This window comes from Physella acuta, unplaced genomic scaffold, assembly GCF_028476545.2.
Source record: "Physella acuta isolate Inbredline_101_S28 unplaced genomic scaffold, ASM2847654v3 ptg002249l, whole genome shotgun sequence".
NCBI classification, from domain to species: Eukaryota; Metazoa; Mollusca; class Gastropoda; family Physidae; genus Physella; species Physella acuta.
This window is the reverse complement of record NW_026733748.1, coordinates 1-25,206: the sequence shown is the minus strand read 5'-3', so window position 1 is coordinate 25,206 and position 25,206 is coordinate 1. Positions and strand designations below refer to the sequence as shown.

The 25,206-nt window shown below is 44.9% G+C and overlaps 1 protein-coding gene across 1 annotated transcript; it reads right to left on the bottom strand.

Moving 5' to 3' along the window:
• Positions 1–19,399: 19,399 nt before the first annotated feature.
• LOC131932662 (putative proline-rich protein 21) lies at positions 19,400–20,188 on the bottom strand. The gene has a single exon (XM_059289600.1). The coding sequence runs from the start codon at positions 20,186–20,188 to the stop codon at positions 19,400–19,402; it is 789 nt and encodes a 262-aa protein (XP_059145583.1).
• Positions 20,189–25,206: the final 5,018 nt, after the last annotated feature.

Genomic DNA, 25,206 nt, shown 5'->3' with positions numbered 1-25,206 from the left:
ATAAATACATCTGACTTGAGATTTTTTTTAAATGTAAAAAAAATATTTAAAAAAAATGTTAAAACATTTTTCTTATTTAATCAACTGCCACCCCCCCCCCCCCTTTTTCTATATATTGGCTAGGCAAGAAGTGCAGATAAACCAATCTCACGATTAGCCTGGGGTTATCGCTTGGCATCATGGTCATCTATACCCCCCCCCCAACCTTTCACAACCAACTTGAAACCCAGTAGATCTCTGACTAGAATAACACGTGTTCACAGCCGACCGCTAGCCAATCTCCGCTGACCGCTGTTGACCGGACGGCACTCCCCTCCCCGCTTACACCCCCCCCCCCCCCCCCGGGTCCCGAGTCAGTGACCTAGGTAAGTATGTCGAATGTGTTTTATTCTCCAGTCTATCTTACACTCGGCCATCATGTGGCCATCAAAGAGAGCCATATTATTCGCTTTTTCATCTTCCCCCTGGTCCGACAGCAACGCTGGCCAGCGTACACATAAATCACCTTAAGAATACCATTAGCAGACCCCTCCCGTGTAAGCCCCCTCTCCTTCTAATGTAGTCGGCTATTCTCAATAAAGCCTATATTATTTCTTTATCGCTGTCGGCAAAAAAAAAAGTAAGTTGTAGGAATTTTCTTCTATTTCTTTTCTAAAAGATCTAGTGGTTAAGTGGAGATTTTAAAGTGCTGGATAAGTCGAGAACATTCGGCTTTCATCTAGAGAGAAAAAAAGATATTCTAGCTACATATGTAGAGGATGTATCTACATCAGTAGGTGATGAGTGAAGTGTGTGTTCTCTTTGTTTTAAGCCGTGGTCAGTAGCGTTAGACTGGCCTAGATGGCGTCTACCACTCACGGCCCCAGTGTCCACCTGAGGGGGATCACACAAAGTCACTGAACCGTATCCAAGTCAAACACAAGAAGAAAAAAATACATTTCTCACGGCAGACATTTTTACTTCTCCACCCCTCGCCCGCCCCACCCGTCGTTGGCATTCCCTGACCTTTCGAATGCCCCACCCCACTCTCGATTTGCTTGTCAGTTTGTAACCCCCCCCCCCCCCCCATCTTACTGATAGAGCCAGGTTTGTGATGAGGTGTAATACCACGCCACTATAGACCTAGTCCAGTGCCTAGGGTAAAACGTCTCTAATCAACGAACCCAATCATTGGTTGTTAACCTAAACACATATCTAACCACAGCCATCAGCGCCTGTTGGATCAACACCAACATAATCCCGACTCTAGAGAAAATAGAAGAGCTGTGTGTCAAATAAAAGTGGTCATCGCCGAGAAAAAAACAAAACAAAGACCACCGCTCCCACCCCTTCCTTGAGTGAAAACAATGGACTTAGGGTGGAGCGACAGGTGGGGCAGTGGTTCTTGAGGGGGGGGGGGGGTCTCATACCAAACCCTTCGTCTTGGTTTAAATAGAATTATAGCATCACACTAAGATATTCAGTCAAAGCACATTCATTGTCTCATTAGAATGCTCTAGAAACTTGTCTCACAAGTAAGTTTTAAAAAGTAGATTTGACTGGGGTCACCCCCCCCCCCCATTCTACAAACTTAAAGCTATCTCACTCAAATCGAAACCACACAAGCAGGTAGACACTTCCGGTCAGCGCAGGTGAGTGGATGAACGTGCTGGTATATGTGCGAGTAAATAGCCCAGCCACCGTCACAAGGTCCATCCCCCTTGGACAACAAACAAAAGGGTTGGATGACCCAGCGTGAAAAACCAACAGACTAAAGCCGGCCTGGACCAGGGCTTCCGCTGACCCAAGTCCCGGTCTGATCCGGGCACGTTTCGCCATCTCTGTGTCACACGGACCTAACCACAAACACTACCACAACCACTACCACAACCACTACCACAACCACTACCACAACCACTACCACAACCACTACCACAACCACTCGCCTCGCTAGCCAGCACAGGGGAACAGGAAAGCAGAATATACCATCTTTCATTCAAGTTAAACATGAATATAAATAAACAAATACAAGATAATTAAAACCCCCTACCCCGCCCCACCCCCCGTCTAACGGTCGGTTCTTCCTGTCCTGGTGTTTTGTTTGGCTAAGACGGACACTTCAATGAGAGTGGCCAGTCAGTTCCCAGGCCAGGCGGGTTTGCTAGGGTCAGTTGAGGATAACCACCGGTCATCTAAGGTGACCAGCTAGTAAAAAAAAAACCCATTGCCGGCTAAAAATAATCAACGGGAAAATCTAATATAGGAAATGGCATGGGATAGGAGTTTGTGTGCACATAAAAAAACCCACATCGGCAAGTCTAATGAGAAGGCTAAAGAAAAAAAAACAATGACCAATGGCCAGCTGAGGTGACCGCTAGTCCAACAAAAAAATGTTGAAAAGGTGACCGCAGAGCCCCTCGATGAAAGGGCTCTTGATTCTCACTTGACCATGAAAACAGTGGCCACGGCGACGGCTGGACAATGGGGGGTAAGACGTCCTTTTATTGTTTACTTTTATTCAATGCAAAGATTTGGGAATGGGGGGAAGGGTGGGGTTGGGGAGGTGGGAGGTGGGAGGTAGAAAAAAAAAGAAGCAGGTAGGTGAATGCAAAACTGCAAAACGCCACATCGTGTCCACCCGCAGATGACCCCTGGCCGGGCCCACTGGAGCAGTGAGAAATGGTTTCTCTCTCCCCCCCCCCTCCCGTGTCCGCAGGCTGGCAGGATATAGCTCTGGATGAGTGGCCGACTGGGCAGAACTTAATGACATCTACAGCAGGCCGGCCCAGTTGGATCACTGGTCCAGCTGCTGCACCCCCCCCCCCCCCATTGTTTTACACCCGCTAGAACCCGGGACATCAGACCAGACGGTGCTGGGACTCACGCTAAGCTTTTATTTGCAGCATGTTGCGGTGCTTTCCAATCTCTAGGGCGTCAAATCAACGGTTCTTTGTGTAGTAAATACTCTAATTAATACTTTCCAGTGTACTCAAATATTTTACAAAACACATTTCACTGAATATTATGAACAACCGCTTGATGTTTTTAGACAGAATAGAATTGGACTGGACCAGCTACGGTTGGAAAAAAACACGCAACACTGCACTCACAAAACACGTGCATATAGCACTGCAGGTGCAGCCCAGGTCTAGCAGCATAAAAAAAAACCCGGAGTTGATTTTTCACTGGTCAATCTTAGTGTCCAGCTGTACTGTTCAGCCCGTCACATTATGTGAGATGACCACCAAGCCACGACCTTGCCCTTCTCCCCCCCCCCCCCAACTTTGGTTTACAAAGAGAAAGTAGATACAGGTCAAAAGGTCATCGTCAATGTCCAGCCAGCTGACCCCCAACACTAGATAAATGTCGGGTATCATGTCTGGTCATTTTATGGCCACATGAATAGAGGGTCAACAAAGACTGTCCAGTTTTAGATTACTTTGATGGTCAAGCGACGACAGCCCAAGCCCATTACTAGAGAGAACAAATGGCTTTCTAGGAGGGATCATTAAAATTTATTCATGCTTCCTTTTTTTCTTTCACATGCTTGTTTCCAACACTAAATAAATTAGCATTTTTATTTAAATTAGGCCAGCTTAAAAAAAATCATATTGTTAATACTAATCCAACACAAACATAATTTACATATTATATTACTTAGCCCATGTTTTTATCGTCATTATATATAACTAATCAGTAACTTACTATATTTAGCCAATCTTTTTTTCCTTGTATTTTTATACATAAAAACAACCTGTTGTAGTTTTTATAACTTTAATTAAAGAAAAAAAACCAGTGCATCTGCCATTTTAATCAGTCGAGCAGTGCAAAGGGTGAGTCGTTTTTTTTAGTAGGCTGACCTTTTTTGGTGGTCTCACGTGGTCATCTGCTCATGTCCAGCTTGTGTTTTTATCCCCTGCACCTGGACACCGGCTCGCCCTTCAGCTGACCAGCGGACAATGAGCAACCTTTTTGCTGACCAAAATGACCAGCTCGACTCAACAAAAGACGCGTGAAAAAAACTTAAAGACCCCCAGCTCCTACACTGGACTCGCAAAAACATATTTGGACATCTGTCCTGGCCGAAAATAAAAACTGGACAATGGCTGGACACGAAGGAAGGCGAGTGAAATGCATGGGAAAGAACGTGAAGAGAACAAGAAATTTCAGGAAGACAATTTTCTTTCTCTAGTTTCACACATTAAGCCATATCTCAACACCACGTCTAGCCTGTCTATTTGTTCTTGACTATATAAGCATAAAAATTTTAACTCTATCAGTTTATTATATTATCGATCAAATGATTACGTCATTTATGTTTGAATAGGTGCAACGAGTTTAAGAATATTGAGATGACATTTTTGAAATAGCAAAACTTTTAAATTTATTTTACAATGGTGAGGTATTTAAGACTTGAATTGTCGACTCAGGTAGGTAAAGAATATGGACTGTCCACACAGGTAGGATGCTGTGTAGTGCTGTGTACACAGCTGGATACAGTATCCATAATACACGATTGTCCACACGGTACCGACATATCCACACATGTGCAGCACGTGATTGTCTACATGAGCACACGTAGAATCCTGATATACATACAGGTACACTGTGTACAATACTGCCTACATCAGCACAGTACTTGATTACACATTAACAGTGTCTTCTTATTCATTATTGTACATATTAAACACAAGCTGTATGTGTAGATTTTAAGCTACACAGTTTAAAGGTATGTAGACATTTATTTTGATTACAGTAGACAACAATACTACACATTGTTGATAAATGTGGGCGTCTGAAAGGTGTACGACCAACTAGCACACAGTAGTGGTATCAGAGTCAACTAACTTAATTAGAGAAATATCCAGATGGCGAGAGTAATGTCCACTTACTTAACGAGAGAAATAACATGATGGTGAGAGTAAATTCAACTTACTGAACTAGAGAAATGTCCAGAGTTCACCAGCCCACAGTTAGACAAACCATTGTCTTATCTCAGAGATTTTGGTACAAGCCCAGCCACCTGGACACAACGGTAGCTCACCTAACGTTTGACCAGCGAGCCACCGCGTCAAACGCTTCAGACACACGCACACATTTGGCTTAAAAAACATCCAGGCTCGGGAGGAGGGGGGGGAGTTGACCACGACGCTCCCTCTCTCTCTCCCCTACCCCTCACACTTTTTATGGACTGTCCATCAGTGGACAGAGCAAGCCAACCTCTCTTGTGTCTAATGTATATCGGCTGATCACATGGTAGGCCTATATTAAAAGAAGGCGTACAACTGACCGAGTCAATGGGAGAACATATTCAAGTGTTGTAGCAAGGGGGGTTAAAAAACAACACGAGAGAGTAAATATGAGGGGGGGGGGGGAAATTTAACCAACTTTTGTTTTGTTTGAAACTTAAAAAACGTAATCTTTGATGTCCAATGACCAGCGGTCAACAGCTAATCAACCATGTCCAACCATTTGTTCTTATGTTTGTCTGACCTAAGCGTGGAGTACATACACAATAAACACGTCTTGTGATTGTGTTGACGGTTAGACGCCGTTAGTGCCGGCTATTCTAGCCGGACAATCCAAGCTTACCCCACAACAAACTAGCCGGCGTTTAACGGTCAGCATTGTGTGACGTGTACACAATCTCCATAGCGGATCATCGCCCGACAGTCAAACGCCACTGACCACTGGTCCATTGTCCGAGCGAGGACAATAGCTAGGCCGCGGGTCATCTGGACAGTTGTATAGCCAAGGTGACCATCGTCCGAGGGTTGATGAAGGTCAACTGGGGCTAGAGAAAATAGAGTGAAAGATTTGACGGACTCTCGCCAGTACACACAGCTCATGATGGGGGACAACACTACACAATTGGGATGTCTTAGGGCGAGTTCCTAATGAGGCGTACGTCGCTTTCTTTACACATAAGATTATACATAATAGGACGGCACAAGCATTTTGTATAGGAGCTATATGGATTCTTATAAAAACAACGACATGACATGACAGCTATCTGGAAACATTTTGCCAGTATATCTGGTAGGGTCAGGATAATGCTACGTTAGGGTGGCGATACTAGATATCATTAAAAAAAACACAAAACAGCAAACATTTGAAATGGTCAACCGTTACAAGATAATGATCATATTGATCTCAGCCAATAATATGTTCAATACGTGGATATCAGTTTCGCTAGCCAACTCATGACGTCACAACAGATGGCCATATTGTACATAATTAATACCCACTGTATTGTGTCCAAATGTACACTGTCATCAAGAGAAAACACCTTCATTGTTTTTATCTTATGACATTTGTGATAACACAGCTTTCAAGAAGAGTTCATTATTTTATCTAGAACAGACCTGCCTCATTTCCTGTGTAAGAAACTCTTCCCTTAATACACTGTCTCTAGATGAACTGACCCCAGCGGTCAGTTATCTAGAGGTCAATCAGCGCCGCTGGTCAGTGACCAGGGTGAGAAGACCACTAATGGACACGTCAAATTTTCTTGACCACGCCGACCGCGCTTTCCCAGCACTTGTTGAGGCAAGGTCATTTCACCGCCGAATGCTGGTCATTTGAGGTCACCTTGTAGGCCAAGCCGTGGTCAGCTACCTCTGACCTATTTGCAAGGAGCGTGGACGCGCCAACACCGCGGTCGGGTTACCGCCCAGCTACGGTGGGAACTGGACGCTCGGGCTGTAAAACACATTGTTAATTACCTCCCCTTGTGCCGGGGTTAAAGGAAGTCTTAACTGACCTAAAAAATTCGCTGAGAAATGTTCACTTGAAAAAGGTGTTGAGGGTGGGGTAACGGAACCAACTTTTGTTCACGACGATTTTTTTTTTAAACTTAGGGGATAACAAAACACATACTGACCATATCGTTTTAAGTGTTTTCAAGTTAAATTGTACATTTATGTAATTATGGTTTAATACAATATTAAATGAAGAATCATAAATTAAGTAAAGAAATTATTAATTTGTATTTTTAAAAAAAAAAAAAATCAACGTTATTTATTAAAAGAAATGGTTAAAAATGCTCAAATATATCTTCAAACATCTTTTTAAAAAAGTAATGTCTATCCCCGCATACAGTGGGCTCCGCTAGTGTCTACGTGATCTAGCCGTCCAGCGGGGTCTGGTCAAACTTGTAGCGGGAGCTGTGTGTAACCCTAGAGCCGCTACCCTCAGCCAGCCCACGGTCACACCAGCCAGACTGGCAGGGCCGGTCACTTCATTACCAATTGTCCGCGGCTGTCGCGGGTGACCACAGCGACCACGGGCTGGACAAGGGTCAGATCAGAGAGCATGGGAAGCGGTGGCTACTATTGGCTACACTTAATGACCAGGGGTTCAATTGCCTTATTGGATATGCCTTCAGATGTGTCATTTTTTGGCCAACTGGACGCTGGCCGGCCATGAGCACTGACCAGGGATTTGCCTTTCAATTAAGAATGGTTTATTTTTTCCCGTGCTGAATGGGGCTGGTGATATGACAAATAAAAAAAGACGATAAAGCTGTTTGGGAGTAAACACAAAGGGGGGGGGGGGGGGGAGAGGGGGGGAGAGGCTTTTATTATTTTAACGAGAAACGGAATGGTCGAGACGGGTTAGGGTGTGGGCAGGGGGAGGGGTGCTTTAAGCTCGCTGATTAAAAGGTATTGTTTGTTGGCTTGGTCAGTTATTACTTTCCGTCAAGCTATGACTTCCGGTGAGCAGTTAGCCACCAGATGTCAGCGTGTGAATCCCTGGTAGACCAGCGGTCTTCAGCTCACCCCCCCCCCCCCCCCCTCATCCACCCCTCACCCCACCCCACCGTGGTGAAGATAGCCGGATTACACAGGAAGCCTTAGATTTTTAAAAACAATCTTTGCTCATTGAAAATTTAAAAAAAAATCTTCTGGAGATGTGAAGCAGACAAAAAAAATCTTCCTTAATTAGTCTGTCCAATGTCTTCCCGTTCATCACATCTATTTCATCAGACACGACCCAAGCTTAGCGTATTGAATCTGTTACAGATTCTTATAGAATTATGTCACTAGAACAAGTCCTTGACCACTCTTTAAATGGTGCAATAAAGCATGTAACAACATATAACCGTACTTGTCATATAGCTAGCAGATCATATCTGAGCTAGACGTTCGGTAGCATCGGTCTAAGCATGAGCTTAACCCTAATCCTGACCCTATCCTAATGACAATACCACAGTAAAAAAAAAGTATATTGACAACCGTACTGTGATACCGGCGTTTGCATAAGAAGTCTACATCCACCGTGCTGTTGGTGGACACTGAATAAAAACAGATCACCCCATCGAGTAAACAATCGACGTGAGTACTCGCCAGATGGCCTGTTAATTGTCTTACAGCCTATTTCAACTCACACTGCCGGCCTAATCACAGGGACCAGATAGACGGACCACCTCGTTTCAACAGTCAAATAAAAGTAAGTTTCAAACGTTTGCATGACAGACAAGACACATGACAGACCTGCTATGAAAATGTTTTTTATGACAACAAATTGACGTCTGCTGTAACCAGCCGCCCGCTCTCACACGTCTGCGCTATGTGCGTGCAGACGGCGCGGGTTGGGTTGCCTCTCTAGCCAGGAACTGCTTTCGTTTTTACACGATTCTCTCCCTTTGCTCCTTTGGTCACTATGCAAACAGCTTAAAGCTGTTAGAACAACCATACAATCACAAGGATCGTTTTAATTAATTGTGTTAAAATTTAATAGCGAATAAATAACGATAAAATAATTTTAATTCAACGGAAATTAAGAGAAAAAAAATATTTAAATAGTAACATTGATTGTACAATCGATTAATTGCATTGACTGTCGAATGTTTCACTTAATATTTGAATCAAAGTTTAACTGAACTAATTAAACTATCAGGGAAGGCCCGGGGTGGCGGTGAGATACAAAAGCCGAACACGGCCCTCTGTAAAGCCCAGACATTGCCAGAGTGGAGAAATTCTATACATTCTTCCACTAGCACGTAAGGCGGTCAAGTAATGTATCATCAATACATTTAATGGATGATTTCATTAGCCCACAGACACACTGACTAATGGCCTGTATTTACAAGCCAAGTCAATGAATGAATGCAGCGTCTCGGCCATCCTATGGTGCTGGTCATGTTTCGATTATTGCACGGACCAGACAGGCGGGGTAAAACACTTGAGATCTATTCAATCACTCGTCAAGATTAGCTCCCTTTCTTCCATAGCTTTATTCATTAAGCATTAACTAGCAGGCACGTAACATAATTGTAGGCTACGTTCTAAGTGTAAGGACTTTTATTCTCCCTACTATGGAGCCTTACAACAGATTATGTTTTAAATAGGTCCTGCTTGAGACGCCTAAAAATGGTGGACAAAAGTTGATTCCTACGTCACTCTAAAGCGCTTAGATTGGATATTAGAGTGCTCTATGCTCCCCAACATAGCACATCAGCCGTTGCGTTTTATTAGTTTAACAAACTAATAACATTTAGATTTTAATTCAAGAAATCATTCTTTTATCTCGTAAAGGCTAAAAGGTTAATTATGTAATGTAATCAAAAGGATTATAAAGAACCCCTTTCCCTCCAATCGCGAAGGTGACCTCAATCGCCAGTCTAACAACACCGTCCTGTCACACCATAATAAACATTGAATGTACGACAGCATAATAAACATCTCATGTTCGGCTACTCCTGCCACTGCAGCGACCAAGTCTCTAATTGTCGTCAGTGAATTCGCCAGGTCCCCACACAAACATCGTTAGGTCCTGTGCTCTCCATACCCTCCCTCCCACCCCCGTACAGCGTGTAGAGACCACTAGCGCCCTGCGGCCAAAAATGTTTTGTGCAACAACACAACAGATCCTTTTCTCCCCACCACCGGCTGACCAGCCATGCATGCAAACTTGAAACATTCCTAGTCCACTCGTGTCGTCTACCGCTCTATAAATAGACCCTTGCAGTCAACACGTCGCTTCTTGTTGTGCACCTACCGGTCGATTCTTTTATCTGTCCGGCTATCTGGGACGCACATTTCAAGGCCACACCTAGCCGGGCAACTAGTGACCCAAACAAACACTGCAGACGGCGGTGGTACAGATCACGTGGTCTCGACGTCACACAGCCGTTGGTAACCGAGTAATCAAACGCCGCATCAATATGAATACGACGTGCTGGTCAGGCGGTAATAAGGTTGTATACACGTTGGACAATTACAACGCTTTATTCCCACCAACTTACCAGGGGTGTGATTAGGCCGGGGTAAATGGCTCTATTAGGCCGTGTAGTACAATCAAAGCAGCACGGTTATAAATACATTCTCCAGCCAATAAATAGTCATTGTGTAGTGGTGGGCCGTGTAGCTGGGAGACTTGGATGTAGGTCACTGGACCGTTCCTGGTCCAGGTCGAGCAAGGACAGAGCCGTTACGTCATTCATGACCCGAGTCGTGTGTAGCAAATTTGCCTTAGTCCGTGGTAACTATCCGTTCTAGTCATGGCTGCTTTTCTGTGGGGGAGGGGGGGATAGGGCAATCCTCTTACGGACAGGACTTAGGTAGAAAGAGGATTGCAATAGAAATGCACGCTGGGCATTAGTAGGTGGGGCGGGGACTGGTCGGCGACTCGTCATCACGGCGTTACGTGACCGGCGAGCCGAGGGGTGGGTGACACACGGTGGGCAAACACAAAGGGACGGGTAGTGCAAGTGGGTGCGGCTCCATCGGTCACCTTGCTCTCGTATACTGATGAGGTCATCACGCGAGGCCGGTGGCGAGATGGAAGGTGCAATATTATACACAAAGGCCATCTGAGGTTAAGGGAGGTCACAGCGCTGCACACCAGAGAGAATATTTTATGGGGGGGGGGGGGGGGGAGAGCTTCTGTAGGACCTGTTATAGGGGCTACAATTATAGACTGGATAGGCTGGACTGATAAACTGGATAGATAGACAGGGCTGATAGAATGAATAGACATAATGAATGGATAGACTGGGCAGATAGACTGAATATATATACTGGATAGATAAATTGAATAGATAGACTGGATAGATAGAGTGAATAGACTGGGTACATAGATTAAATAGATAGACTGGATAGATAGATTGAATGGATAGACTGGTTAGATAGACTGAAAAGATAGACTGGGTAGATAAATATCCCCCCCCCCCCAAACAACCTGACCCGAGATCCTGTATTTAGTCACAGTCCGAAGTACACAGGAAGTTGCCAGCATGAAAACGTGTCCTGTGGGAAGGGGTGGGGCGCCCCCCTCCCCACGACTGTAGCCGGCATATGTTTCCTATAAAACTCCGAGGGATCCCTGACTCACGGCGCATTCAAACAAGCCGTTGGGTAACTCACGCGACAACCTGAGTGGATCTATACAACGGTCCGGCAAGACACGGTGAAACAATGAGCGAGGTCTGCTGATTTATACATGAGGCGTCTTACGACAGCGCTGACACACATTCGCCCACACAGTAGCCATGACCGGGCTCCCTACATTCACCCAAGTGATCTAACCTACCCCATGTGGCGCTGAGGTGGAGATCAGTCTACGCAATGCTCCCCCCTCCCTCCCTAACCTGTAGGACAACTCAGCACGGACCGCCTGGCGAGGTCCGATAGTAACACATAGCACTGGGAGTGTGTAGGTACGCGAGTGTATGGCAAGCTGGCCGACAGGGACGTACAATAAACTTTTTAAAAAACCCGGCCTAGTACTTGAGTGTTGGACTCGACTGGTGTTGGTCATGTTTATCAGCCGACAGGATATTAATAGACTGGATTGAATCAATTGGAGGGGCGGGGTACAATCAACTTTTTCATGTAAACAAAGGGACGTCGCAGTTTTGGACATGTTATGTTGATAAACTGCGGGGTGTTTGGGAAGCTGTGGCTCTTATCAATTAGCCTTACACACAATTTATAGAGGCGGGTACCTCGCGAAAACAACACATTACCCGTTAGAATTACTGTTAGGCTTTGGGTGAAGTTTAAGCATAGCTAGAAATTTGAAACACAACATCAACCAAAAACACCATGTTTAAAACTAGTGATGGCAGGCCCACAAAGTGAGGACAAAAGCATGAGATTGAGCTGAAATTGTGATAACAAATGTGAAAAAACCACAGGGGAAAAAACCCTGAGTAAAGTACAGACTTGTGCCATTGTGATGCTGGTGGAATCTGTCTCGGCTTTAGTAAAATGGGTGAGTTACTGAGGTCAGGACGCCATCTAAGGTCCGAACTGACTACTGAGGTCAGGCTTGTCATGAGGTCAGAACTAGCATGTAAGAAAGAAATTGCCGGTTGTTGTTTGAAGATAGGGCTGTCATATGAGCTTAAGGTTGCCCTGAAGATACTAGGGCTGTCATCTGAGGTTAGGGCTGTCATCTAAGGTCAGGGCTGTCATCTGAGGTTAGGGCTGTCATCTAAGGTCAGGGCTGTCATCTGAGGTTAGGGCTGTCATCTGAGGTTAGGGTTGTCATCTGAGGTTAGGGCTGTCATCTGAGGTTGGGGCTGTCATCTGAGGTTAGGGCTGTCATCTGAGGTTAGGACTGTCATTTGAGGTTAGGGCTGTCATCTGAGGTTAGGACTGTCATCTGAGGTTAGGACTGTCATCTGAGGTTAGGACTGTCATCTGAGGTTAGGGATGTCATCTGAGGTTAGGGCTGTCATCTGAGGTTAGGCCTGTCATCTGAGGTTAGGGCTGTCATCTGAGGTTAGGGCTGTCATCTGAGGTTAGGGCTGTCATCTGAGGTTAGGGATGTCATCTGAGGTTAGGGATGTCATCTGAGGTTAGGGATGTCATCTGAGGTTAGGGATGTCACTGTCATCTGAGGTTAGGGCTGTCATCTGAGGTTAGGACTGTCATCTGAGGTTAGGGCTGTCATCTGAGGTTAGGGCTGTCATCTGAGGTTAAGGCTGTCATCTGAGGTAAGACTGTCATCTGAGGTTAGGGATGTCATCTGAGGTTAGGGATGTCATCTGAGGTTAGGGCTGTCATCTGAGGTTAGGGGTGTCATCTGAGGTTAGGGCTGTCATCTGAGGTTAGGGCTGTCATCTGAGGTTAGGGCTGTCATCTGAGGTTAGGACTATCACACTGTAGTTGGCTCACGATTCAGACTCCAATAAAACGAAACCAACAATTGAGCGTCTCATTTCTATCTCTCTTAAAAAACAATTGTTGTTAAGTTTATACAAACAATTTCAAAACACGAGACTACGTTTATAGCTTGTTATTCATTTGAACACCCCCGTGTTTCAAGGTATAACAGTTACATCATACACCAAACTAGTGACCGGTGGGCCTACACAAACTAGCCTACCAGTGACCGGTGTGACTCCACCAAGTAGCCTACCAGTGACCTATATACACATCCAGTATACAGAGAGAGAAAGAAAAAAAAAAACTCCCTCAACTGACACGACCATGTGTGTCCCGCTTAACTCATCCGCTGGGCGAATTATCGACTCAATTGAGGTCACGTTTTTCTTCAAGTTAATTTTTTTTTTTAAATGTACGTATGGACGGGCATTGGACCGTGCTACGAGGTGAGAAGGGCTGGTGGGAGAATCATACGCTAACACCGCCACATGACAGGGCCGGGCCGTGTGCCAAAAAAACTCCAAGATGAAATAGTGTTGGTCGAATAGGTCAAATAACCGCCATAGTTATTTGCCTACGCTGAAATGGCAAGAGGAAGCCATGCGTCGAGGGGGGAGGGTGTGTGTGTGGGGGGGGGGGGGGAGTAAGGGGAAGGGGTGAGTAGAGATTCTACCATTCACCTGCGCTGTTGGTTCCTTTAGTCCGTCAGTTCCTCACCTCTTGGGATTGGAACTGATTTCTTTCATTTTTTTTTTTACCAAGGAAGAAGAAAAACGTAGAAGGAAAAGAAAAAAAAGAAAGAAAGAAAGAGTAACCAATGAAGATTGTGCTGAGAATGTATGCCAACTGGGGTGGAAAATCATGACAAGGGGAGAAAAATCTTGTGTGCACTTTATCATTCTCCAGCAAAGAGGAAGGGTGGTAAGTGGGATTGTATGGGAGAGGGTTATATAGGTCAGGAGTAGTGTCCAAACACATGGCTCTAGGGCTGCTCCATTTCTCACAGTCGTTGGTCGGCTCCAGCAGTATTGACACAATAAACAGGTGGCCGCTGGCTCAAACTTACCAACTAGACACACCTCGTGCTGTCAGTTAGTGTCTGACACTGACACACAGTGTGCTGTCAGTGTCTAACTAGACACACCATGTTTTGTCAAAATTAGTGTCTGACACACCATATACTGTCAGTGACTAACTTTACACACTGAATGCTTGTAATGAAAAGACCATAATTATACCGTCAAAGTGTCTGACTACGACATACAGAAAAGACGGAGTGTCTATCTAGCTAACAACCATAGCCTAGCCACAATTTCATGGCATACAAGACTTAAATGTCTCACTGTGAAGTGGTCAGGTGTAGTTAGACCCATATCTACCCGTCAATTGTTTTGTTATAAAAACATCTGACCAAAGGCCGCTATGGTCAAACAAACAAAACAAAAAAAATCCTGGGCGTGGTGTGAGTCATGTCTGAATGTAAATTAGTCTAGTTTTTTTTTTAATGTCACGGTTCAGTCCATTGTATGTCCGTCCATATGCGACTTTAGTCTGAGCATGAACACGCATACAAACTAAAGACGTGTGCGCGCCAACATACTGACTAGAGTGTGAACAGAAGAGACCACCATAAAAACACAGTAAAGTTGAAGGCTATGAGCAATGGCCACAAGCTCGTCACAAGGAGAAAAAAACTTTTTGAACAGTATTCACTGGCGTGCGGGCGGGCGGGGCGGCGGCTGGTCTAAGCTGAGCACTCGGCCATTGTGTGACCAGCATTGTTGAGTTGGTCGACGTTGCGTAGTGTTGTGTGAGGACTGGCCCACCACCACCAGTAACAGATGGTGAGGTCACATCCCTACAGCAGTCACTGTAGCGGCAGTGGTGTGGGCCGGCCTGACTCACGCCTCTGTGTGTGTGTTGAGCAGGTCAGTCTAGTGTGCTCACGGATACCTGGGCCCATTGTCTGCCTGTATCAATGACGTCTTCTGGTGCATCAGTTACCACAGGCCAACGCAACTCATGCGTGACCAATTAGTGACAGATTGTATAATGTCGGCCTCATTGATCGAATACAACAAAAAAAAAAAACAGAATTTGTCGCATGTAACCAAATGTTGAAAGATTACAGCAGCACAAACATGACAACGGTTAACCTCAGCTCACAGGGCGCTGTGCTGGTGGGTGAGATAGGGATCAGAACCAGAAGTTTGTTCAATCATTCATATAGTGTCCAGCAATCGATACCCAAGGACGTGAAATATGTCCTAATTTACGCAGGCTAAGCCACGTCAAGCCAGGCCGCCCTAATTAACAAGGTCCACGCAACAAAGAGCCCAATGTAAGAGCCCGCCCGGCCAGCACATGCTGGAATCAATAGAGTCGCAGACACACGTCAGTGCCGGTCCGGTGCTCAGTCAGGCGTGGCGGGCCAACACAACAGCCTGGCCAATACGAGAAATCATGCGGCCAATTCCTACAATCATCTGATTAAACAATCCTCTAGTTGGGCTTTGTTGGACAATTAAAACAAAATGACACAGTCCGCATGGGCACCGACTCAAATAAGCTGTTATTAGCTAGACTTGAAGAACAAGCGGTACGCAGTCGTTAAGTTATTAATTCTACGGGTTAGCGCTTCCTCCATCTAATAAATTATGGCCCGAGATAACGATTTTACAACGCGCTCAAACATCAAATTAAATAGGGAAAACATTGCTGGTTCGATTCGCTTGTTGGCAGCTGGGGCTACTGTCAACGTGAGGAAACAAAACATTGGTCACACAACTGGTAGGTTCGATGGTTTATATCTGAGATGGGGTGTGGACATGACACAACTGGTAGGTTCATTGGTTTATATCTGAGGTGGGGTGTGGACATCACACAACTGGTAGGTTCGTTGGTCTATATCTGAGATGGGGTGTGGAGTGGACATGACATTAGTGTGAAGTGGACATGGCATTTGTGTGGAGTGGACATCACAAAACTAGTATTTTCGTTGCTTTATATCTGAGATTGGGTGTGGAGTGGACACGACAAAACTGGTAGGTTCGTTGGTTTATATCTAGGATGGGGTGTGGAGTGGACATGACATTTGTGTGGAGTGGACATGACAAAACTTGTAGGTTCGTTGGTTTATATCTAGGATGGGGTGTGGAGTGGACATGACATTTGTGTGGAGTGGACATGACAAAACTTGTAGGTTCGTTGGTTTATATCTGAGATGGGGTGTGGAGTGGACATGACATTTGTGTGGAGTGGACATGACAAAACTTGTAGGTTCGTTGGTTTATATCTGAGATGGGGTGTGGAGTGGACATGACATTTGTGTGGAGTGGACATGACAAAACTTGTAGGTTCGTTGGTTTATATCTGACATGGGGTGTGGAGTGGACATGACATTTGTGTGGAGTGGACATGACAAAACTAGTGGGTTCGCTGCTTTATATCTGAGATGGGGTGTGGACATGACCAAACAGATGAGCACTGAGATACCGTGAGCGAGTGGACATTCTGCTTGAGCTGGGTACCGTGATTGTTGATGTTCAACTGCTCACCGTGATTGTCATGTGATCGGTCACATGGTTTGTGGGCAAGAAACCGTCCAAGAGAGTTAGTTACGGGAAGGGAGGGCTTGGTGGTGAGGTGGATTTCGGCCAATGCAAGTATACTTCACACCAGTATTTCATGTGGTAGATAGACATACTTAATGCGGTCGATGGACGTGTACATCACGTGGTCGATGGACGAGTACATCATGTGGTCGATAGACGTGAACTTCATGTGGTCGATAGACGTGAACTTCATGTGGTCGATGAACGAGTACATCATGTGGTCGATGAACGAGTACATCATGTGGTCGATGAACGAGTACATTATGTGGTCGATGGACTTCATGTGGTCGATAGACGTTAACTTCATGTGGTCGATGATCGAGTACATCATGTGGTCGATGAACGAGTACATTATTTGGTCGATGGACGTGAACTTCATGTGGAGGATGGACGGCAAAGAGGTAGTGTTACCTGCGACAACTGGACGGTCGAAGACGAATCTACCATGGTGGTGAAATGGTGAGTAATGTGAATGCACGTGATGTAGGGTCTGTGGAAGTCAGCCAAGGAAGCAAGGAAATAATAGCATCGATTCAGCTTGAGCAAACTGAACCCATTTTAATTCTGTTGGTCGAAACTTAACGGATCTGCAAATGATTATGTTGGAAGATATTGGTTGGGGTGAGGGAGGAGGGGAGGGAGGGGGAGAGATTTGTAATGACAGTCAGTGGAGCTGGGGAATGATCTATAACTGCGCGGTAAATTCAATGTTTTCCCTCTGTACTTATCAATTAAGTTGCCACATCCCAAGTGTGATGAAATGTGAGGGAACGTACAAACGGCACCCGTGTCATTACCTAACGACATCCCTCCCAGCTAGCCCACCTTTTAATTGGCACCATGACAATTATAGACAGGCAACTTGGTCGGTGCCGGCTTAACGCTCTCCTTGACATTTGACTGGAACTTTCGACCAGAGACCTACTACAGGCAAACCAACGGACAAATCAAACCACCGTGGCCTTACTATATCTCAACTAAACAAATCATACTCTAGTGTGGTCTCTATCTGTGTCCGTACGATTCTATTGTCAGTCAGCTATTGATTATATGCTGCTACAAAGATGATTATCTTAGAGACCTACATTTACCTGTAGTAAGACTAAATCACCTGCGTTTACCAGCCAGCGCAAGATATCGGCTATTATTATTTGCAAAGCTTCGGGGCAAGTCGAGAATTTTTTTTCCCGGCATATAGGAAGCTGAAGACACAACATGTTGAGCATCATGCTACAGCAGGAGAATGGAAGAAATACTTAGGTTGGTACAGTAGGGGAATGGAAGAATTACATAGGTTGGTACAATAGGAGAATGGAAGAATTACTTACGTTGGTACAGTAGGAGAATGGAAGAATTACTTAGGTTGGTACAGTAGGAGAATGGAAGAATTACTTACGTTGGTACAGTAGGAGAATGGAAGAATTACTTAGGTTGGTACAGTAGGAGAATGGAAGAATTACATAGGTTGGAACAGTAGGAGAATGGAAGAATTACATAGGTTGGTACAGTAGGAGAATGGAAGAATTACATAGGTTGGAACAGTAGGAGAATGGAAGAATTACTTACGTTGGTACAGTAGGAGAATGGAAGAATTACTTACGTTGGTACAGTAGGAGAATGGAATAATTACTTAGGTTGGTACAGTAGGAGAATTGAAGAATTACTTAGGAGATAGGAAGAAATACCTAGGTTAATACGGTAGCAGAATGGAAGAATTACCTAGGTTGGTACAATAGGCGAATGGAAGAGTTACCCTTGCTACTACTGTAGCAGAATGGAAGAGTTACCCATGCTACTACTGTAGCAGAATTAAAGAGTTACCCATGGTACTACTGTAGCAGAATGAAAGAGCTACCCATGCTACTAGTGTAGCAGAAAGTTGCCCAGGTTGAATGGCCTGCGGGTGTTACTGTATGAAGCCAGCCCGTGAGAGAGCCAGTTTGCCAAACGATCGTGTATTGATAAACCTATTAACCGCTGCTTAGTTGGTCGCATGTGCAGAAGGTGGGTGAGTGACACTAGGGGACGGGCTCGGCTACAGCCTGACACCAGGCTCATACAGTCAACATAGACCAATCGATCCACGAGCCTAGTCCTAGGCCGCTCAGGACATTAGGACACGGACTGGAGGACATCAGCAGGACATGGACTGGACGATACAGGACTTTGGGACAATTTTGGGAGATCGATTATTATTATATATTACCTGGAATCCGCCTACGACTCACCTAATACATAGACACTCCCAGTAACACTTCACACACACAAAAAAAATAAGCCAGCCCTTTTAAGACAAGTTCACCATATGGCTAATACACTCCCAGGCCGTTCAAACTCCTCAAAAGACAATCAGCTCCTGACTAATTAGGTCAAACGGAACGAAACCTCTGAGCGCTTGTATTGGGCAGGACAGTTGGATTTGGCTTTGTTGGTCGCCACAAGGGTATGTGTTCAAAGGGAAAAGGTGGGGTGCGGAGGGGTGGGGTGGGGGTGGTTCACGTTATACCTGGCACAGTACCTCTCGATGGCCGTCTAGATGTGCGAGTTAAATGTCTATTAGAGCGCTGATTCAACTGTTTTAGACCTTCAACTGTTTCAGTAAGTCTAGGCCATCCCAGACCACCGTTTCACCTGACTAATGAATGACGTACAGCAGTACCACGTGGTTCCTGAATGCACACGTCATCTCTAAGGATCACGGGATTTCATGTATGGGTCTCGTTTGGTCTGGTTGAATGGCATTCTGGACTGGTTAAAGGGTATTCTGGACGGGTGAAATGGCACTCTGGACGGGTGAAAGGGCACTCTGGACGGGTGAAAGGGCATTCTGGACGGGTGAAAGGGCATTCTGGACTGGTTAGAGGGCATTCTGGAAGGGTGAAAGGGCATTCTGGACTGGTTAGAGGGCATTCTGGAAGGGTGAAAGGGCACTCTGGACGGGTGAAAGGGCATTCTGGACGGGTGAAAGGGCATTCTGGACTGGTTAGAGGGCATTCTGGAAGGGTGAAAGGGCACTCTGGACGGGTGAAAGGGCACTCTGGACGGGTGAAAGGGCATTCTGGACGGGTGAAAGGGCATTCTGGACTGGTTAGAGGGCATTCTGGAAGGGTGAAAGGGCATTCTGGACTGGTTAGAGGGCATTCTGGAAGGGTGAAAGGGCACTCTGGACGGGTGAAAGGGCATTCTGGACGGGTGAAAGGGCATTCTGGACTGGTTAGAGGGCATTCTGGAAGGGTGAAAGGGCATTCTGGACTGGTTAAAGGGCATTCTGGACTGGTTAGAGGGCATTCTGGACTGGTTATAGGGCATTCTGGACTGGTTATAGGGCATTCTGGACTGGTTAGAGGGCATTCTGGACTGGTTATAGGGCATTCTGGACTGGTTATAGGGCATTCTGGACTGGTTATAGGGCATTCTGGACTGGTTATAGGGCATTCTGGACTGGTTATAGGGCATTCTGGACGGGTGAAAGGGCATTCTGGACTGGTTAAAATATGAATTAAAAAGGCTGTAGGATGGACTAAAGTGCATTATAGACCGGTTAAAAGACATTATGAGTAAGCTATAAAAAAACTTTACAAAGAAACCCCCTCGACCCCACCACAAAGGTCAGTGATAGATAAATCAAAGGGAAATTCCAACCTAAGCACGTGCATTTCACGTGACATCCTTGTGGGGACGACAATTTCAACAGGAACTCGACCATTTTCTCTACTAACTTAACTGGCTCTTGCACGTTGCTAGGCAACACGGCACTGCCCGGGGTGGATTAGTGACATCAATCTAAATAACAGTCCTTCATGGGCAGTTGTTTTTTGTTTGTTTTATAACTCAGAACAACTGGACATTACATCTACACATTTTTTGTGTATAAAATCCCAACACGTAAACAGTGTCTATTTAACCCAATACAGTTGATATAACAAACGTAAACTTATGAAAAACAATAACTCAGGACCCGTTTCTGGGCACTGCACTATACAAGTACCGGCACATATAATGTTAGCTGGCATAGGTGAGTATATTACACAACACAGATATTAGAACCTGCTTCTGTAAATGGTGAGTGTAGCCGTGAATTTAACCATCACAAGTCTTAGGTTAGCTGTGAATTTAGCTACTAGCTTTAGTCTTTCTGTTAGCCATGACTTTAGCTAATACCTTTTAATTAGCCATGATTTTAGCTATTACTCTGAGGTTAGCCATGAATTTAGCTAATAACGTGAAACTAGCCTGTAAAAAAAAGTCTATCAAGATGCATGAGCCGTACGCGTGTATGTAACTGGTCAGACCTTCGAGTTCTCTAAACTATTGTATACCTTTATAGCGCTATACATCCTTAGTGTCTGGCCTTACCACAACTCACCCCACATCTAACCACGTAGCTCACCATCTACATTCTGATAGCCATAACACTAAAAAGGAAATGAGAACTTTCTTTAAAAAACAAAACCAACAGGCACCAGAATATAAGATAGCCAATAGAAAATGAACAGAAGATATCCAACTATCGTCTCATTTTCTTCCGAGATATCTAGAATTACCGTATTTAAAAGGAGAAAAAAAAGAATATACGAACAAGTTTTATTAATTAAAAAAGAAATCAATAACGCTAAGATAAATGAACTTGTCCCCTCATCAAATTAAACCACAGTCATTATCTAGACAGAAATTTATTTCAAATACCGGACTTAATGCTTTCGGTAAATTACGACGTTTAAATGAAAGAAAGGATTAAAATTATGAGACGACTGGAGTTATGGATATATGTAGGCTATGCATATATATATATATATATATATATATATATATATATATATATATATATATATATATATATATATATATATATATATATATATATATGCGCAGATTTATGTCTGTGTGATTGTGGTCCATTCCGGTAGCAAGGAAATAAAGTGTTAGGATAAAACTAAAACCAGATTAGTAGAGTATTATCACACTGACAGTGTTTAGGGGGGTGATGAAGTTATAGAAGCGAGTACCATGTCCAGTGTGATGTAGTGAAGAGGCCAGTGTGATGTAGTGACGTGTGATGTAGTGAAGAGACCAGTGTGATGTAGTGAAGAGACCAGTGTGATGTAGTGAAGAGACCAGTGTGATGTAGTGAAGAGACCAGTGTGATGTAGTGAAGAGACCAGTGTGATGTAGTGAAGAGACCAGCATGATATTGACTTGCCCATGTTCTGATGCACAATCACTGATTACATGCAATTAGGTGAGAGACGGCTGTGTGCAAATACTCGCCAAAACACAGATCTGTCAATTAACGCGTTTCGTGAGAACACGGAGGAAGGAGGGAGGGACGGAGGGAGGGAGGGGAGTCACCAGAGACAAGAGGGTAAAAATGATGTCAATGCGGATGGAGAGAAGGCAGATTGGAAAGGGTGAGGGCTGAAACAAGAGGACGGGGTTCAGATGGAAGTTTGAGATGGAAGATTTGCTTCCCTTATCTGGACAACATTAACGCTATCCATTCCTGGAGCTATACAGACGGGAGGTTCTGCATTTAGGGTGGTCAAGGTGCGTCTTAATTAATAAGTTGTATGGTGGACGTATTCAACAGTCAATGTAGACATGTGGCATGGTGTGAGTTGGAATAGGGAATAGTTGTATGGTGGAAGTATTCAACGGTCAATGTAGACATGTGGTATGGTGTGGGTAGGAATAGGGAATAGTTGTATGGTGGAAGTATTCAACAGTCAATGTAGACATGTGGTATGGTGTGGGTAGGAATAGGGAATAGTTGTATGGTGGAAGTATTCAACGGTCAATGTAGACATGTGGTATGGTGTGGGTAGGAATAGGGAATAGTTGTATGGTGGAAGTATTCAACAGTCAATGTAGACATGTGGCATGGTGTGAGTTGGAATAGGGAATAGTTGTATGGTGGAAGTATTCAACAGTCAATGTAGACATGTGGCATGGTGTGGGTTTGACTAGGGATTGAGTCGTTATACTCATAACAGTTTTTACCATTCTCCCCCCCCCCCCCCCAACTTCTTTACCAATACCTTTGTCTTGAATGCCGAGAATGTTCTATTGTTATATACTTTAAACTTTTGCAGATTAGGAACGAGGTACACCCTGTGGCGTTATCCCCCCACCCCGCTCTTCTACCCAGCGTTGGAGCCATTGTGAGAAGAGTTACACTACTCAACTGTTGATTGTGTTGATATTTTTATGTAGGTAATACACCTGGCTTAGGTAACAAAACGCTAGGCCTCGTGTCTAGCTGGGATGTTTGTCGAGGCTAGAACGACGCTAAGTCTTGACAAGACGACCGCTTATACAATGCATGTAGGGGACAATGGTAAGACCTAGACCTAGGTTGTGACTTTTATCTCAAGACTTTCTTGCAGTGAACCCAGACTTTGTGGAGATGTTCAGTTTTATTGTATTCAAAAAGGCTGGCTATGCCAACCAGAACAAGACACATGTCTATGTTTATAGTTGTACTAGTTATAGCACTGATATTAAAACTAGTTCGCCTTTCTATTTGACGATGATATATGTTAATTAAAATGGTTTAAATACACATCAGAACCATTCAATAGATGTGCATATAAACATCCGCGTCAACCAATAGACTCCACCCACCCTCCTGACAATCACGACTCCTTCCACCATCTCCAGACAACAGCATCTACCCCCCCTCCCAGACAATAGGGCTCCATCCATCCGACCCTCAACAACAGGGGATGCATCGTCCCCCCCCCCCCCCAGACATTAGGGGCTGCATCCACCTACCCGCCCCACTAAAACGTAATTCCCTAGTGTTTGCACATACGGCCAACATTTGTACACAAGTGCAACCTATTGTAAACAAATGATCCCAATCGAGGCTATCAGTAACTTGCCCACGTACACATCTGACGGCCAGCCCAGCTGGGGGTTACGGTGCCACATCCCCATCTAGTCCTGCTCTATGGCAAGCCTGGGTGATCCGGGCTCTGGCATCAAATGCAGGCTCATCCGACTAGTAAACACAGGATTAACACGTCCACACCTTGAGCTTATTGCCACTTCTTGTAATTTGACAGGGCCTTTCAATTAGCTCTGCTCGCCAGGAAATCAAGGAAGACGAGTGGGTGCATTGTGTATACAGGCCTGTCTGTATAAACAGTGCCCGCTACTTTGTTATGAGTTTACCTGCTCGGTCAAACAAGTTATCCCACGATTACCTGGTCGGTCAAACAAGTTATCCCACGATTACCTGCTCGGTCCAACAAGTTATCCCACGATTACCTGCTCGGTCCAACAAGTTATCCCACGATTACCTGCTCGGTCCAACAAGTTATCCCACGATTACCTGGTCGGTCCAACAAGTTATCCCACGATTACCTGCTCGGTCCAACAAGTTATCCCACGATTACCTGGTCGGTCCAACAAGTTATCCCACGATTACCTGGTCGGTCCAACAAGTTATCCCACGATTACCTGGTCGGTCCAACAAGTTATCCCACGATTACCCTGCTCGGTCCAACAAGTTATCCCACGATTACCTGCTCGGTCAAACAAGTTATCCCACGATTACCTGGCCGGTCCAACAAGTTATCCCACGATTACCTGGTCGGTCCAACAAGTTATCCCACGATTACCTGCTCGGTCCAACAAGTTATCCCACGATTACCTGGTCGGTCCAACAAGTTATCCCACGATTACCTGGTCGGTCCAACAAGTTATCCCACGATTACCTGGTCGGTCCAACATGTTATCCCACGATTACCTGCTCGGTCCAACAAGTTATCCCACGATTACCTGGTCGGTCCAACAAGTTATCCTACAATTACCTGGTCGGTCTAACAAGTTATCCCACGATTACCTGCTCGGTCCAACAAGTTATCCCACGATTACCTGGACGGTAAATCAACATATCCAACAGTTACCTAAATGGCCCAACAAGTTATCCAACAATTACCTTGTCTGTCCAGTATACATTAAAAAAAAATAACCTAATCAGTTCAAAATGTATCAATTATTTTTCTAGCAGCCGTTCCATCAATCTATCCAACTAATACCCTCGCGTATTCAACAATCTATCAAACGTCTCCCATCCCACAAATACCCATCTACCCCAACAAACCACAGCATGTGCACACGTTCGACTAGGGACCACCAGTGACAACACCGGGGGTCTCCAGATGCACAAACAGGCATGTTGCAGTCTCGCCCAGATCTGCAGGTCCCAGCATGGCGATCATATCTAGAGATCGAGCTCAATGGAAAGCTCTGATTTGCTCGAGTTTACCGCGTGTCAGACCTTCATTTACGTTGGCTTTCAGGAATAGAAGATGTCACCGAGACACTGACGCAACACGCTCAAAAAACTACTCGGCTTGCCCGTCAAATATTTCTCTACAGATTTCAGATCTTCTCAAACAATCAGACTTCTTCGTGTATATAAACTCCCCCCCCCCCCACGTAATCGCCAGCCATGTACAGTAAAGATAATTTGAACCGTAATCATTAAG

Coding starts and splice junctions, on each gene's coding strand:
- LOC131932662 (XM_059289600.1), bottom strand. CDS start 20,188: ATGCCCTTTCACCCGTCCAGAATGCCCTATAACCAGTCCAGAATGCCC.